At 45.9% G+C, this 15823-nt stretch overlaps 1 protein-coding gene across 1 annotated transcript in view; it reads right to left on the reverse strand.

Moving 5' to 3' along the window:
• Positions 1-1645: 1645 nt before the first annotated feature.
• The window catches only part of ANKRD42 (ankyrin repeat domain 42), a 30348-nt gene continuing 16170 nt past the window's right edge, over positions 1646-15823 (reverse strand). The window contains exons 10-12 of the mRNA XM_040426398.1: positions 15677-15803; positions 12881-13022; positions 1646-2219 (exon numbers count right to left, since the gene is read on the reverse strand). Of these exons, the coding sequence (XP_040282332.1) occupies positions 2130-2219; positions 12881-13022; positions 15677-15803 (359 nt within the window). The 3' untranslated portion in view covers positions 1646-2129. The remainder of the gene's footprint in view (positions 2220-12880; positions 13023-15676; positions 15804-15823) is intronic.

Genomic DNA, 15823 nt, shown 5'->3' on the forward strand with positions numbered 1-15823 from the left:
ACAGATCACGCCAAGGGCAAGTCGTGCAATAGTCTGCGAGAGCAACTGAAAGCCTTTTTCACATTTGCTGATGTTAGGTTACATTCACACAACAGTGAAAAAAAAAAAAAAAAAGATGGCCATGAAAAACTGACACACTGGGGCACATTTATCAAGTTCTCCTGTTTTTAGGGTGCTTTCACACTTCTCTCCGTCCTGAAAAGGCAAAAAGACTGAACTGAAGACATCCTGAGCGGATTGCTCTCCATTCAGAATGCATGGGGATAAAACTAATCAGTTCTTTTCCGGTATAGAGCCCCTAGGACGGAACAAAATACCGGAAAAGAATAACGCTAGTGTGAAAGTCCCCTTAGGTGTACGATTAGGTGTATTTGCTTCACCTGTCTCTTTTTTTTTTTTTTGCCAACTATTTATTAAATGTTTCAGAGCACTTCATGAAATAGACTAGGCATACTGGCATTAGTCTGACCTCTAGTGGTTCTTTTTCAGTACAACAGGTTCATATTCACTTTGATTGGTCTAATTAGTATGCAGATGGAAATGCTGCGCAAGTGGGCTGAAAGTAGGCACACTTCTCCATGAAAGGGTGACTTTTTTTTAGGCAAAATGTGGCGCAACTCACCGCTCAAAACAGACGTAGAAAAGTACCCCAGCTGTGGAGTAACAATTTAACAGTTTTTGCGACTCAGCCTACTTTCACATTTGCGGCAGGACTGATCCGACAGGCTGTTCACCCTGTCGGATCCGCTATTTCGCCGGACCGCCGCTCCGTCCCCATTGACTATCATGGGGACGGGGGTGGAGCTCCGGCGCAGCACGGCGAAAGGCCGCCGGACTATGCGTTCACGTCACGCATTGCACCCGCGCGGAAAACTTGCTCGTGTGAAAGGGGCCTTACTATTAAAAATGCGCTTGTTTTGGAGGCATTTATGCCTCGTTTGCAGTTTTTTTTTTTTTATCCTTTTGGACTAATTCATACGTTTTCTAACTTTTGCACCTATTTTCCAATCTATTTATAAAGGTGTGCCTTATTTTGCACCTGATTTAGGCTACTTTCACACTTGCGGCAGAACGGATCCAACAGGCTGTGCACCCTATCGGATCCGTCCTTCCGCTATTTCACCCTGGCCCCATAGAAGTGAATGGGGCTTCAGTGGAAAACGCATTGCATCCGCAAGCAAGTGCGGATACGATGCGTTTTTCACTGATGGTTGCTAGGAGATGTTGTTTGTAAACCTTCAGTTTTTTTTTATCACGCGCGTGAAAAACGCATCTAAACGCATTGCTCCCGTGCGGAAAAAAACTGAACGCAATCGCAGACAAAACTGACTGAACTTGCTTGCAAAATGGTGCGAGTTTCACTGAACGCACCCTGAGCCGATCCGTCACGCCCGTGTGAAAGAGGCCTAAATGCAACAAAAAAATAAATAAAATAAGACAGTCTAAAACAGCATTTTTATGCCTAAAAACAGGAGCAAACACTATAGTAAATGTGCCCCACTCAGTTTTTCATCGACCCCTGGAAGGCGTAAATATTAGTAAATTATCTTTTTTGCGGAATGGAAGTACGGATACGAAACCCCACGGAAGCACTCCGTAGGGTTCCGTTCGGTATTTCCGGATTTGCCGACCCATTGAAGTGAATAGGTCCACATCTGTGATGAGGAATGCACACGGAACACGGTGCCTGTGTATTGCAGGTCCGCAATACGACCACGGAGCAATAAGCCTAAATGTGCCCCATTGTGTTAGATCTACAGAAGTCTCTGAGCAGCGCCAAAGAGGTTCGATCCCACTATAGCTCCTTTCAGTCAGGACGATCAGAGACTTCACCAGTGTCAACCTCTCGCCTTTATCTAGGTTCATAGTCATTGTGAACGGATTTCCCCTTTTAATTTTTTTTTATTTTTTATGTCTCTCCCCAACTTTTTGGTGTCTCACAAACATGTATCACGTGAGGGACACGTCACCACTGCGGGCAATCACGATTGTCTGTAATCTGAACGAATACCTAATTTTCAATCACGGCCTGAATTTTTCATGAAAATATAAAATCCTAAAACCCCCAGAAGTGTTTGTCTTTTTCACTATATACAGATGCAGGCCGATGCTTTGCTTTACTCTTCTCTTCACCGCCTCACAAAGACGCCCCCAGGGTTTGTCTGCTGAACCGGTTTCTTCTTCGCGCTTTTCTTCTCCTTATACGCCTCAGACAGTTTCTGGAGAGAAAAAATTAAATAAAAAAAGTCATCAAAAAAAACACTACAAGGACATATTCAGTTTCACCCTGTGAAAGCCATCTTCATAAAGGGGAGTGTTTTATACTGGTGACCTATCCTCAGGATAAGTCATCAGTAGCCAATCATTGGTGGGGGTCCAACACCCGGAACCCCCTGACGATCAGCTGTTTGAAAGAGAGCCCTGGCCTCCTCACAGCGCCGTCCATTGTATAGTGGCCGTGTTTGGTATTGCAGCTCAGCCCCATTCACTTGAATGACACTGAGCTGCACCTAGGCCACGTGACCAATAAACGTGACGTCACTGGGATAGGAGGAGGCCGCAGTGCTGACCAGGGTGCCAAGGCCTCTTCAAACTCTCACTAAATCAGATCAGATTCCCCCCTTCCACAGATCAGATACTGATGACTTAGGCCTCATGCACACGACCGTTGTGTGCATCCGTGGCCGTTGTGCCGTTTTCCGTTTTTTTTTTTTGCGGACCTATTGACTTTCAATGGGTCCGTGGAAAAATCGGAAAATGCACCGTTTTGCAGCCGAGACTGTGATCCGTGTATCCTGTCCGTCAAAAAAATAGGACCTGTCCTATTTTTTGACGGACAACGGTTCACGGACCCATTCAAGACAATGGGTCCGTGAAAGAACACGGATGCACACAAGATTGGCATCCGTGTCCGTAGGTTAGTTTTTATACAGACGGATCCGAAGATCCGTCTGCATAAAAGCTTTTTCATAGCGGAGTTTTCACTTTGTGAAAACTCAGAACCGACAGTATATTCTAACACAGAGGCGTTCCCATGGTGATGGGGTCGCTTCAGGTTAGAATATACTAAAAGAACTGTGTACATGACTGCCCCCTGCTGCCTGGCAGGTGCTGCCAGGCAGCAGGGGGCAGCCCCCCCCCCCCTGTAGTTAACACATTGGTGGCCAGTGGGCCCCCCCCCCCCTGTAGTTAACACATTGGTGGACAGTGCGGCCGCCCCCCCCCCCTCCCCTGTAGTTAACCTGTTGGTGGCCAGTGGGCCCTCTCCCCTCCCTCCCCCTCCTAATTAAAATCTCCCCCCCCTATCATTGGTGGCAGCGGAGAGTACCGATCGGAGTCCCAGTTTAATCGCTGGGGCTCCGATCGGTAACCATGGCAACCAGGACGCTACTGCTGTCCCGGTTGCCATGGTTACTTAGCAATTTGTAGAACCATTATACTTACCTGCGATCTCTGCGTCCGGCCGGGAGCTCCTCCTACTGGTAAGTGACAGGTCTGTGCGGCGCATTGCTTAATGAACTGTCACTACAGTTAACTACAGGGGAGGGGGGGCGGCCGCACTGGCCACCAATGAGTTAACTACACGGGGGGGGGGGGGGGGGGGGCCACTGGCCACCAACGAGTTAACTACAGGACTACAGAGTTAACTACATGACTGCCCCCCCTTCCCTGTAGTTAACTCATTGGTGGCCAGTGCGGCCGCCCCCCCCCCCCTCCCCTCTCCCCTGTAGTTAACTCATTGGTGGCCAGTGGGCCCCCCTCCCTCCCCTGTAGTTAACTCATTGGTGGCCAGTGGGCCCCCCTCCCCCCCGTGTAGTTAACTCATTGGTGTGGCCACCAATGAGTTAACTACACGGGGGGGGGCCCACTGGCCACCAATGAGTTAACTACAGGGGGGGGGTGCTGCCCCCTGCTGCCTAGCAGCACCTGCCAGGCAGCAGGGGGCAGTCATGTACACAGTTATTTTAGTATATTCTAACCTGAAGCGTCCCCATCACCATGGGAACGCCTCTGTGTTAGAATATACTGTCGGATTTGAGTTTCACGATGTAACTCAAATCTGACGGTATATTCTAACATAGAGGCGTTCCCATGGTGATGGGGACGCTTCAAGTTAAAATATACCATCGGATTGGAGAAAACTCAGATCCTATGGTATATTAACTCCTGACTTTACATTGAAAATCAATGGGGGACGGATCCGTTTGACGTTGACACAATATGGTGCAATTTCAAACGGATCCGTCCGCATTGACTTGCATTGTAATTCAGGGCGGATACGTTTGGCTCCGCACGGCCAGGCGGACACCAAAACTACTTTTTTTTCATGTCAGTGGATCCTCCAAAAATCAAGGAAGACCCACGGACGAAAAAATGATCACGGAAAAACGGAACCCGTTTTTGCGGACCGCAAAAAAATACGGTCGTGTGCATGAGGCCTTATCCTGAGGAAAGGTCATCAGTATTAAACATTGTTCAGAATGGCTGATTTCTTCCATAAATGGCGCCACACCTCTCCACAGGTTGTGTGTGGTATTGCACTGGGTTGTGTCACACGCTATGATGCCTTTTTGGACCCAGTGAGGTGACGCTTGGAAATACAACGGTTCCACTTAAGCCAGCACCTAATGGCCAGTCACATCTAATGAGGACGTCCTTAATACAATCTAATAATAATCTATAATATTCATTTCTAAAGGAGACGGGTGGAGTAACACACGACTGCAGGATCAGACTGCACAATGTTTGTTTGTAGTCTGTTACCATGGAGACATACAGGCCCACACAGGACAGAAAATGGTAGTTTTTCTTTTTCCATTCAAAACATTTACAGAGTTCCTTCGTATTTCATTTTATCACATAGAGCTAGTGCTTCAGCCTTATTCCCTGGGTAGCGTCAGGATGGGGGGTGTTGATAAGAACCTGCACCACCAGGGGGCGCCATTTGAAGTACATTTAGACATTTTAGTGTCACTCGGATATAATCAGGCGGGTTGTTCCTGCAGATCTGCACACCCCACCCTGCATGACTCAACACAACTAAACGCCTAAATGCCTATTCGGCCGTAATTAAAGGGCAGCTCCACAGTTCACATCATGCACAGTAAAAGCACGTAGCATTAAATTCTCCATCGTCCTCTCACTACATAACAAGGCAGATTTGCCATTTGGGTGTTTGGAGAAGCTGGGTGACTCGCCCTGTGGATGCTTGGGCCATACTAAATCTCACACAACTTTCCCAAAAACAGATAAAAAATAAAATAAAAAAATAGATCATCCGGCTCTGCGTTTTCAGACGCTGCGACTCCGGAGATGGCCGCGCTCGGCCTGTGTGTGGAGTCAGACAAAGGATACGCTGGGAGACTAATTCGGCACGGACTGTACCATGTTGTGAGCGGGTGTGCAGGATTTACAATGACCTGTGCATGGGGAGGGACGCCGAGAAGACAGAATTCTCTAACACTAGGGGTAGCCACGTATAAGACCCCCGCAGTCTATAAGCACCAGGAGCCTCGTCACTGCGCTGCTGCCTCCTAGTGTGACTTTCTGTTTGTGGTCTCCCATGAGTGGACAAATTGCTGAAAGACTCTGCGCTGCTGGGGGATCGCACTCCTCCCACTGTAACTCTCAGAGACCTATCCTCATGACCCAGTCACCTGCAGCTTTCTCCTCAATAGCACAATCTCAAAAAGAGACTCTGCCCCCCCCCCCCCCCCCCAACCCACAGGATCAGTGCGATCCCCTCTCCTGAAATACTCTGTGCTGCTGGGGACCCTGTCTCCTGTGACCTCTCACGACTGTAATAAGAGGCTCTCTCTTCAATACCATAATTATACTAATGGACAGGTCACTGCTTTCCATACAAGGAGTACACTGCCTGTCCTGAAACCCTCTGTGCTGCTGGGCGAGATGAGGCTATCACCTCAGGCGGCGCGGCCCTGGTGACAAGTGGGGGCAGAAGAGCACAGGGAAAGATGAGCGATTCCAATGTGGAAGCACTCATCTCTATATTGATCTGTATGGCCGTCGTCAGGACAGCGATACAGATGGATGCTGCGGGCAGAGAAGAGGCGTCTCCCTTCCCCCGTTCCTCTGATAGGCTGCAGGCCTAGTGCCTGCAGCCTATCAGAGGCCGGTGCAGGCGGCGCGATGATGTCATCGTGCCGCCTAAGCCGTACAGCGCAGGACACAGGCTGGAAGAGGCCTGCATCGCATCGCTGACATGGAGGTAAGTATAAGTGTTTATTTTTTTATATGGCAGACAATGCAGAGAGGAGCACTATGGGGGTATCTAGGGCACTCCTTACTGGCACATTATTGGGGGGCACTATGTGGGCACAAAAGTATTTTATATGGGGCATCTGGGGCACTCCTTACTGGCACATTAGTGGGGGCCACTATCGGGAAGGGGGCGGAGAGGAACATTATGGGGGCATTTCTTATTGGGGGACATCTACTGAGGGCACAAAGAAGGGGTATTTTATATGGTGGGCTCTGTATAGGGGCATTTTATACTCGGACACATTATGGGGGTACTATGGGGAAAGAGGAGCACTATGAGGGCATCTACTGATGGCACTAAAGGGGTATTTTATACTGGTAAATTATGGGGGACACTGAGGGCATCTACTAGGGGCATTTTATACTGGTACATTATGCGGAAGAGGGGAGAGGAGCACTATGGGAGAATTGACTTGGGGGGGCATTATATAGGGGCATTTTATACTGGTACATTATGGGGGCACTATGGGTACATTAGCTCAACTGGGGGCATCAAAAGGGGGTATTTTTCACACTGGCACACATTTATAAGGGGGCATTTTTTTGTATTGGTGCTAATTTTAAGGGGGCATTTTTCTAATGTCACATTATAAGGAGAATAATTACTAGGGGGGGGGGGGGCATTTTGGTGGGCTTTATTACTACTGGGGGACTGTGGGGAACATAATTACTAGTATGGGCACTATGGGAGCATTATTACTTCTGGGGACATGTTAGGGGCAGTGTTACTACCAGAGAATTATTAGTTGGGGGGCGCCCTGGGTTTATCCGTTTCTGCAGTATAGTATTGGGGAGCACAGCTGCACAGTATTGGGGGTGGTAGGATGATTTGTCCAGAAGATGGGAGGATGATGGAAAAGTAGTAAACTAAGATGTTTTTTGTCAAACTGCCGAGACGAGAGATGGCTGAAAGAAATCATCATGGTGGTCTGTACTAAAAGGAGAAGATGAGGAACGAGAACGTCGACATCAGAGGAGACGTCCCCGGATGTAAGAGGTATGGGGCGTTGTATTAGGCTACATTCATACGAACGTATTTTGTTTCCTTGTCCGTTCCGTTTTTTTGCGGATAGAATGCAGACCCATTCATTTCAATGGGTCCGCGAAAAATATGCGGACAGCACACCATGTGCTATCTGCATCTGTATGTCCGTTCTGTAGCCCCACAAAAAAAATAAAAAAAATAGAACATGTCCTATTCTTGTCCGTTTTGCGGACAAGGAAAGGTATTGTTACAATGGATCCGCAAGAAAAACGGATGCCATGTTCGCCTCAGGCAGCAGAAAGGCTAGGTGCAGCCCTGGCTGGGAGTCCTGCTCCTTCCATCATCTCTTAGTCTTTGACCTCTCATCATGACCCGGTCACAAGCAGGTCCCCTCATCAATAACATAATGGCATTAATTGGCAGGTCGTTGCCTCCCGAAATTACAATACACTCCTCTCCTGAAATACTTTGTGCTGCTGGGTGACCCTACTCCTCCCACAATCTCTGTGAACTTCCAACATGAACCTGTTGCAAGCAGCCCCCTCCTCACTAGTGTAATCACATAGTAGGTCCGGTCACTGCTTCCCACAAGATCGGAACACTTCTCTCTCCTGTAATACTCTGTGCTGCTGTAAGCTCTGCCCAGTCCATGATCTGACTCTCAATCTGTCATCTCTTATTATGATCCAGTAGTAACCGGCCCATACCAGGTGAGGAGGTCACAGCCCCTCACACTTTCCTAAAATACTCTGCGCTGCTGGGGACCCTGCTCCTTACACTACGGAACACTCCATCTGTCACCCCCCCAAACTGGCACTATATTAAACGGTTATACAGGACAGGTCACCCCTCCCCACAGGATCGACACAATTACCTCCTGAAAAACTCTGTGCTGCTTACAGGACAGGTTAGACAAAAAAGAAGGCCTCCCTCAATACTACCACAGCTAAATCAGAACCAAGAAGAAGGGAAGGAAGGTAGTAGTTTACTAAAACTTAACTTTTATTTAAAATTGCAAAATAAAAAAATAAAATCGGGCATCTGTACCGAAATATTATCCCAAAAAGTATGTGCACACCCACTTACGTGCCACAAGCACCGCAAATAAATGTCGAATACCCTTTCTGTAGTCAAATCACAAGGGCATAGCAACAAAGCACCTACCAATCACAGAATGTAGCGGTTTCCTATTAATAAAAGGAACAATCTTACCGTTAGGTAGGAGTCTTCTGGAATCAAACTTGGAGCGTATCGGATATCGCTTCAGTGAATAATAATGGGCAGGGTCCTAATGTTGGACGCTGTCTCTAGACCTCCCTGTCAGAACTGATGTACCCTGATGTCCTCCTAATACGGAGTCATCCCCCTGACAAGGATAGGAGGCCCTGGACGTCCCTACCTAAAGAGGCTATATTATGTAGGACCCCTAGGAAGGGTGATTAACCCTACGCGTTTCGTCTTATAATTATATGTGCCCAAGACTCATCAGGGGATAAAGGGCATATATGTGGCTGGTTGTTCAATTTAAAATAAACCAGCCCAATTTTGTGAATAAAATAGGTAATTTCTAATTTCACCCCAAAAAAACTCAAGTGATCATAAGTATAGCAAAATGACTAGGTCATAGGTAAATATAAGAGCATATGGCTCATTATGTAATAATCTGATGGCTCTAAGTATTGCCCAGTCTTCAGACCAGACTTGGAATGCGTGTGGCGTCTCAATCGCACGTGTTAGTGGAGGCCGGTGTTCTGCCAAATCTCTATACCTTGCCAAAGGTCTATACCGGAAATGACGCGGCCGCACCGGAATCAGCTGGAGGAGGGTGTGCGCGGAGCTGCGCAAGCGCACATCCACAGACTTAGCAAAGAATTATTGCAGTGCCGCGATAGAAGTACTTCGTACACCGCGCGTGCGCACTTAGGGGTATAGAGATTTTGCAGCGCAAAATGTTTCATCAGATCTCCCTACCCCTGAGTGCGCAGGCGCCCACAAAGCAAGAGTGCAAGAGCAACATGGAGGATGGCTCAGGGACAGTGGGTGAGGAACAATCATCTTCCATGCCTAAAGTATGCAAGACTGCAGCCAAAGACAAAAAGGAGAAGGTGAGGACTTATAGTAAGCAGCTGTTGGTGGGCGATTCCATCATAAGAGGTGTGAAGTTTGAGGAGAAGGGTGTTGTGAGATGTCTCCCTGGTGCTACCGCTAGCAGGGATAGACGACGGATCCTTAATATTGTTAGGCAAGCAAAGCAGGAAAGGGAGGTGGATGTCATTGTCCATCTGGGGACAAACAATCTGGCTTGCAATGAGGTTTCAAAGGTGAAGGAAGCTTTTCACACACTTGGAAAGGATATACGGGAGGTTGCATCAACTGTTTCATTCTCTGCAGTTTTGCCTGTGCATAACCTTCAGCATGACAGGAAGATGCGCATTAAGGAATTCAATGTATGGCTTGGTGAATGGTGTCTGAACCAAGGGTTTGGCTTTGTGTCTCATGTTAGCTCTCGTTGGAATGGAAAAGAACTGTAAAAGAAAGATGGTTTGCATCTTTCTCTCAAGGGAACGAATGTCCTCAGTGAACAGTTCAAAGTATTTGCTAAGGAGCATTTAAACTAGGAAAGGGGCAGGCAAAAGAGTGATAATCCAGCAGTCCGACTGCCCCCCGGAAAAATGCCAGAGGATGGCAGTAGCACATAGGTTAAGAAATGACAAGCTCAGATTCTTGTCTACAAATGCTCGCAGTTTAGGGAATAAGATCAATGAACTTGAGGCTATAATGGCATCTGAGAATATAGATTTAGTGGCTGTTACTGAGACGTGGTTCAATGGAAGTAATGACTGGGATATAACAATGCCAGGGTTCTCTCTATATAGGAAAGACAGAGAAGGTAAGAAGGGGGGAGGGGTGGCCCTGTATGTGAAAGATAGCATGAAATCTAATTTGATACAAGTTAGCGAGACCATTTTAGAGTCAGTTTGGGTTACCTTGCAGCTTGATAATCATAAGGTAACTCGTGTAGGTGTGATATATAGACCACCTAGCCAAGTCAAAGAATTAGATGATCTACTAGTTGAGGAAATAGCTAAAACGACATTGAAGGGGGAAGTTATCATTATGGGAGACTTCAATCTTCCTGATGTAAACTGGAAAACCAAAATAGCTATTTCTGCCAGGAGTACAGATATTCTAAATTCCCTACTGGCATTATCTCTACAGCAAGTAGTGGAGGAGCCAACCAGTAAGGAGGCCATTTTAGATTTAGTATTTACAAAGGGAATTTGGTTCTGATATTACTGTAGGGGAAAGCTTGGGATCTAGTGATCACCAGTCAATGTGGTTTACTATAAGTACAGTGACTGAGTCACACCACACAAAAACAAAAGTTTTAGATTTTAGAAAAACAGATTTTTTTAAAAATTAGATTAGTGGTATACGAGTCCCTATAAGATTGGAACAGTTTCATTGGAGTCCAGGAGAAATGGGACTACTTAAAAGTGGCACTATTGAAGGCAACAGATAATTGCATTAGGCTTGTCAGTAAAAGCAAAAAAAGGAAGAGACCACTGTGGTACTCAGCAGAAGTGGCCAAAATCATAAAAAACAAAAAGATAGCATTTAGTAATTATAAAAAATAAAAAATAAAAACGAGGATGACAGGCACATTTTTTTAAGATTAGGCAGAGAGAGGCCAAACAAGTTATAAGAGCTTCTAAAGCACAGGCAGAAGAGAAATTTAGCTCAGTCGGTGAAAAAAGGCGATAAGACATTCTTCAGATACATAAATGAAAAAAGGAAACTAAAACAAGGAATTACCAAATTAAAAACAAAAGAAGGAAGGTATATGGAAAAGATAAAGAACTAGCTGACTGCCTCAATGAATACTTCTGTTCAGTTTTTACAAAGGGAAATGAAGGAAAAGGACCTCAGTTAGGAAGGAAGACTAATGAATCTTTTGATGCATGTGTCTTTACAGACGAAGAGGTTCTAAGTCAGCTGTCTAAAATTAATACAAATAAGTCACAGGGGCCTGATGGGATACACCCAAAGCTATTAACAGATTTATTTAACCAATCACTTGCAACAGGAGTCGTCCCAGAAGATTAGAAATTAGCAAATGTTGTGCCCATTCACAAGAAAGGTAGTAGGGAGGAATCGGGTAACTATAGGCCAGTAAGCCTGACATCAATAGTGGGGAAATTAATGGAAACCATACTTAAGGAGAGGATTGTGGAACATCTAAAAATCCCATGGATTGAAAGATGAAAAACAGCATGGGTTTACTTCAGGGAGATCATGTCAAACTAATCTTATTGATTTTTTTGATTGGGTGACTAAAATAATAGATGGCGGAGGTGCAGTAGACATCGCTTATCTGTACTTTAGTAAGGCTTTTGATACTGTCCCACATAGAAGGCTTATCAATAAATTGCAGTCTTTGGGCTTGGACTCCCATATTGTTGAATGGATTAGGCAGTGGCTGAGGGACAGACAACAGAGGGTTGTAGTCATGGAGTATATTCAGACCAAGGTCTTGTTACCAGTGGGGAACCTCAGGGATCTGTTCTGGGACCCATATTGTTTAATATCTTTATCAGCGAAATTGCAGAAGGCCTCGATGGTAAGGTTTGTCTTTTTGCAGATGACACAAAGATTTGTAACAGGGTTGATGTTCCTGGAGGGATACACCAAATGGAAAAGGATTTATGAAAACTAGAGGAATGGTCAAAAATCTGGCAACTAAAATTTAAAGGGAGCCTATCACCTACCTGACCGGTTTCAAACAGGTGACATTGTTCAGTGGGGCACAAAGACATGACACAGATGTTACCCGTGGTTAGTTCTTCTGATGCTTCAAATCGTTTTTATCATATGCTAATGAGCGGTCGCAAGTGCCCAGGGGCGGAGAGTTTTCTGAAAGTGCCCAAGTTCCTCCGCCTCACTCGCACCTAACTCCGCTCCTTAGTAAGCTCAGGCCAGCCCTGTGGCTCTGTGACATCATATTTCTCTGTAGGCTGTTCGCGCATCACTGCCGGGCCCGGGCATGCGCACTGTTCTGCCCACTGTGGTCAGAGGCACAGAGATATGCAGTGCGCATGCGCCAATTTCACGCCAGTAACTGGTGCATGCGCACTCCATATCCCTGTCCCTCTGCCCATTATTTTTCACTGAAGCGATATCCGATACGCTCCAAGTTTGATTCCAGAAGACTCCTACCTAACGGTAAGATTGTTCCTTTTATTAATAGGAAACCGTTACATTCTGTGATTGGTAGGTGCTTTGTTGCTATGCCCTTGTGATTTGACTACAGGGTATTCGACATTTATTTGCGGTGCTTGTGGCACGTAAGTGGGTGTGCACATACTTTTTGGGATTATATTTGGGTACAGATGCCCGATTTTTATTTGCAATTTTGAATAAAAGTTAAGTTTTAGTAAACTACTACCTTCCTTCCCTTCTTACAGGACAGGTTACCCCTCCCCACAAGACTGGCACAATTATCTCCTGAAATACTCTGCGCTGTGGATACTGAGGCCACCTCAAGCATGAAGGGTAAGGTAGAATATAAGAAACTGTTCAAACCAAAGATGATAAGCCATTCCAAGCACTTACCCCAGATCTGGAGGAAGGCTTCATCTGCTCAAGGCAGCTGCTGAGCTGAGAGATCTGCACCCTGTAGTCATCCAGCTGGACCTCCATCTTCTCCCTGCGCAGGCGCTCATACTCCAGCTGCTCCTCCAAGTCTCTGATCTTCCTGGGTGCAGGAGAAAAACAAAGCCCCTGAGAGGAGGCCCCCCTTCTGCATAAGACGACCCTAGTGCTATAAATGACACATGGTCAGTGGGGTCCTCTTACAGATCTTGCACTGGGGCCCAGGAGCTTTAGGTTATGTCTCTGATCTGGTTATTGGAATATGCTCATCATAAAGTGTCTCCCTTCCCCCAGTAATCAGCTGTAATCTGTGGGCAAACCTGGTGGTAAGCGTTCCGTTTCCCTGCAGCGCCACCACAGGAGAAACTAAGCATTACATGGTGTCCATTCATATCAATTGGTTGTCTGTGTAATATGGGACAAGACGGGTCCTCCAGACATAGAGCTGCTCTTTGTGACTGCACTCCGCTCTGGCCATAAGTTAAGGATCCTGAACAGAAGATCCCCTCTATTAACTCAAAATTAAAGGTCTATGGATATCCCCTTTAAGCCTGCAGTAGTGACTGGTTATTGGAGTTACTGCAGTTATTTATACACTACCCACAAAAAGTTAGGGATATTAGGCTTGTGGGTGAAATTTCAGGATGAACCTAAAATGCCCTCTAACCTTTACAGATGAACTTAATGTGACCTTCTCTAAACTTTTGAACGCTCATGTCCAACTGTTCAATGTTTCAGTATTTTTTGCACAACTTGCTGTTCTCTAACAAGGAGCTTAACGGCAAAATTCACAACAGGTGTTTGATCCATGAATCGCCCAATAAATTTCCTGGTTCAATTAGAATTGGTATTTAAACAGTCCTCCTCATCATGCTGTTCACATTTTGACATCATGAGACCAAGACGACACCTAACAATTGATCAGCAGTACCTTGCCATTGCAAGGCTTCAAAGCAGGATGTTCTCAGATGCAAGTGGCCACTGAGCTTAGAGTGTCATCAGCAGGTTGTATCAGAGATACAAAGAGACTGGAAGAGTCACAGAAAGAAAGGCAAAGAAGTGGACGTCCTTTGGCCACATCCCACACTGATGACCGCTTCACTGTGAACAACGCCCTGTGGAACCAGATGATGAATGCCACACAACACCAGGCACATTTCAGGGAGGTAAGAGGTGCCCAAGTGTCACGTCAGACTATTAACTCAATGTGGTCTAAGTGCTAGACGACCAGCAAGGGTAGCTGACCACACCACCAGGCACAGGCGTCATCGTCTTGCATGGGCCAGGGAGCATCTACGCTGGACGAGGGACCTGTGAGCATCAATGCGGTTCACTAATGAAAGTCGATTCACAGGGTGGGGTAGTTACTGTTAATATTAAAATATGGATGAATGGGCCTTGACATGTAATTTGTAATATTACTTCTGGAAAATGTCTAGATAAATTTCTACAGGTCCAAATAGATTACTTGTACCCATTATTGTATCCGCTGCTGATATTCCATATTTATTTTTGTATAAATGGAAAATCGTTAATAAAAATTATCTGATTCAAAGAAAGTCGATTCACACTGAGGAGAAATGATGGCCACCAACGATGTTGGAGACGTCAAGGAGAGCGCTGTGCATCAGCCACTGTTGTCACCAGACGAGCCTTTAGTGGTGGTGATGTTACAGTGTGGACAGGTGTCTAGTCAATACAGAACTGCCCTACACTTTGTGAATGGTCCACTGACAAGCCCATACTACTAGAATAACATCATTAATACAGTCATTGTGCCTCTGCACGAACAACACAGGCCTAATGTCATCTTCATGGAGGACAATGCACCAGCTCATCGAGGTTGCATCATTAGAGAACGGCTGCTGGAGACTGGGGGTCCCCAAATGGAGTGGCCGGCGCTTTGTCTAGACCTGAATCCCATTGAAAACCCATGGGATCAGCTGAGTCGCCGTGTAGAGGCTCGTAACTCTGTACCCCAGAACCTCAATGACGTGAGGGCCACCCTTCGAGAAGAGTGGGATGCCATGCCTCAGCAGACAATAAGTCATTGCGTCATTGTGAACAGCAGGAGACGTTGTTGTCAAGCTGTAATTGATGCTCAAGGCCACATGACAAGTTCTTGAGACACTGACTGACATCTTTGTGGGGGTGTACCCAGCACTGGGGTCGGCTTTTGTTTCCGTAAATTGTTCGAGAAGAGGAAATCGCCATTACTGCTTCTACTTAAACGCCCAACTTTTATGATATAATATCACTGGAGCCGGAACTTTTTACATTTTCCATAGGTTTCACCTGAAAGCCCTATATCCTTAAAGTAGAACTTCCACAAAAAAATGTATTCTCTGACCTGCCAGAAAGGTACATGATGTAATCTGTAGTGAATGTAATCTTCTTACCATTGGCTGTAGTTGTTATACCTCAGCTGTGTCATCAGACTCACCAACCGACACAGCATCTTATGTGTGGACAGGAAGCCTATTTCTTTATGTATTCCTATGGGAGCCTCATCTCATAGGAATGAATAGAGAAGTAACTGGCTTCCTGTGCTGTGTCAGTTGGATATCAGATAGTTGGTCACATGACACAGCTGAGGATCAGAAGGGAGGTTATAACTCACAAATACAGCCAATGGTAAGAAGATTACATTCACTACAGATTACATCATGCACCTTTCTTACAGGTCAGAGAATAAAAATTTTGCGGGAGTTCTACTTTTTGGGAGTAGTGTGTATACGATATATACTATAACTGTACTTCTTTGATTCTTTCTGCTCCTTCTTCCTCTGGTTTTCTTCTTCCAGGATGCCACCAAGATGCTTAAAATTGCTTTTCGCGATCTCCAGTAGCTTCTCGAGTTCCTTCATTTTGTCGTGGGCTCTCACTGTAAGAGATGTAATACGT

Source organism: Bufo bufo, chromosome 3, assembly GCF_905171765.1.
Source record: "Bufo bufo chromosome 3, aBufBuf1.1, whole genome shotgun sequence".
NCBI lineage: Eukaryota > Metazoa > Chordata > Amphibia > Anura > Bufonidae > Bufo > Bufo bufo.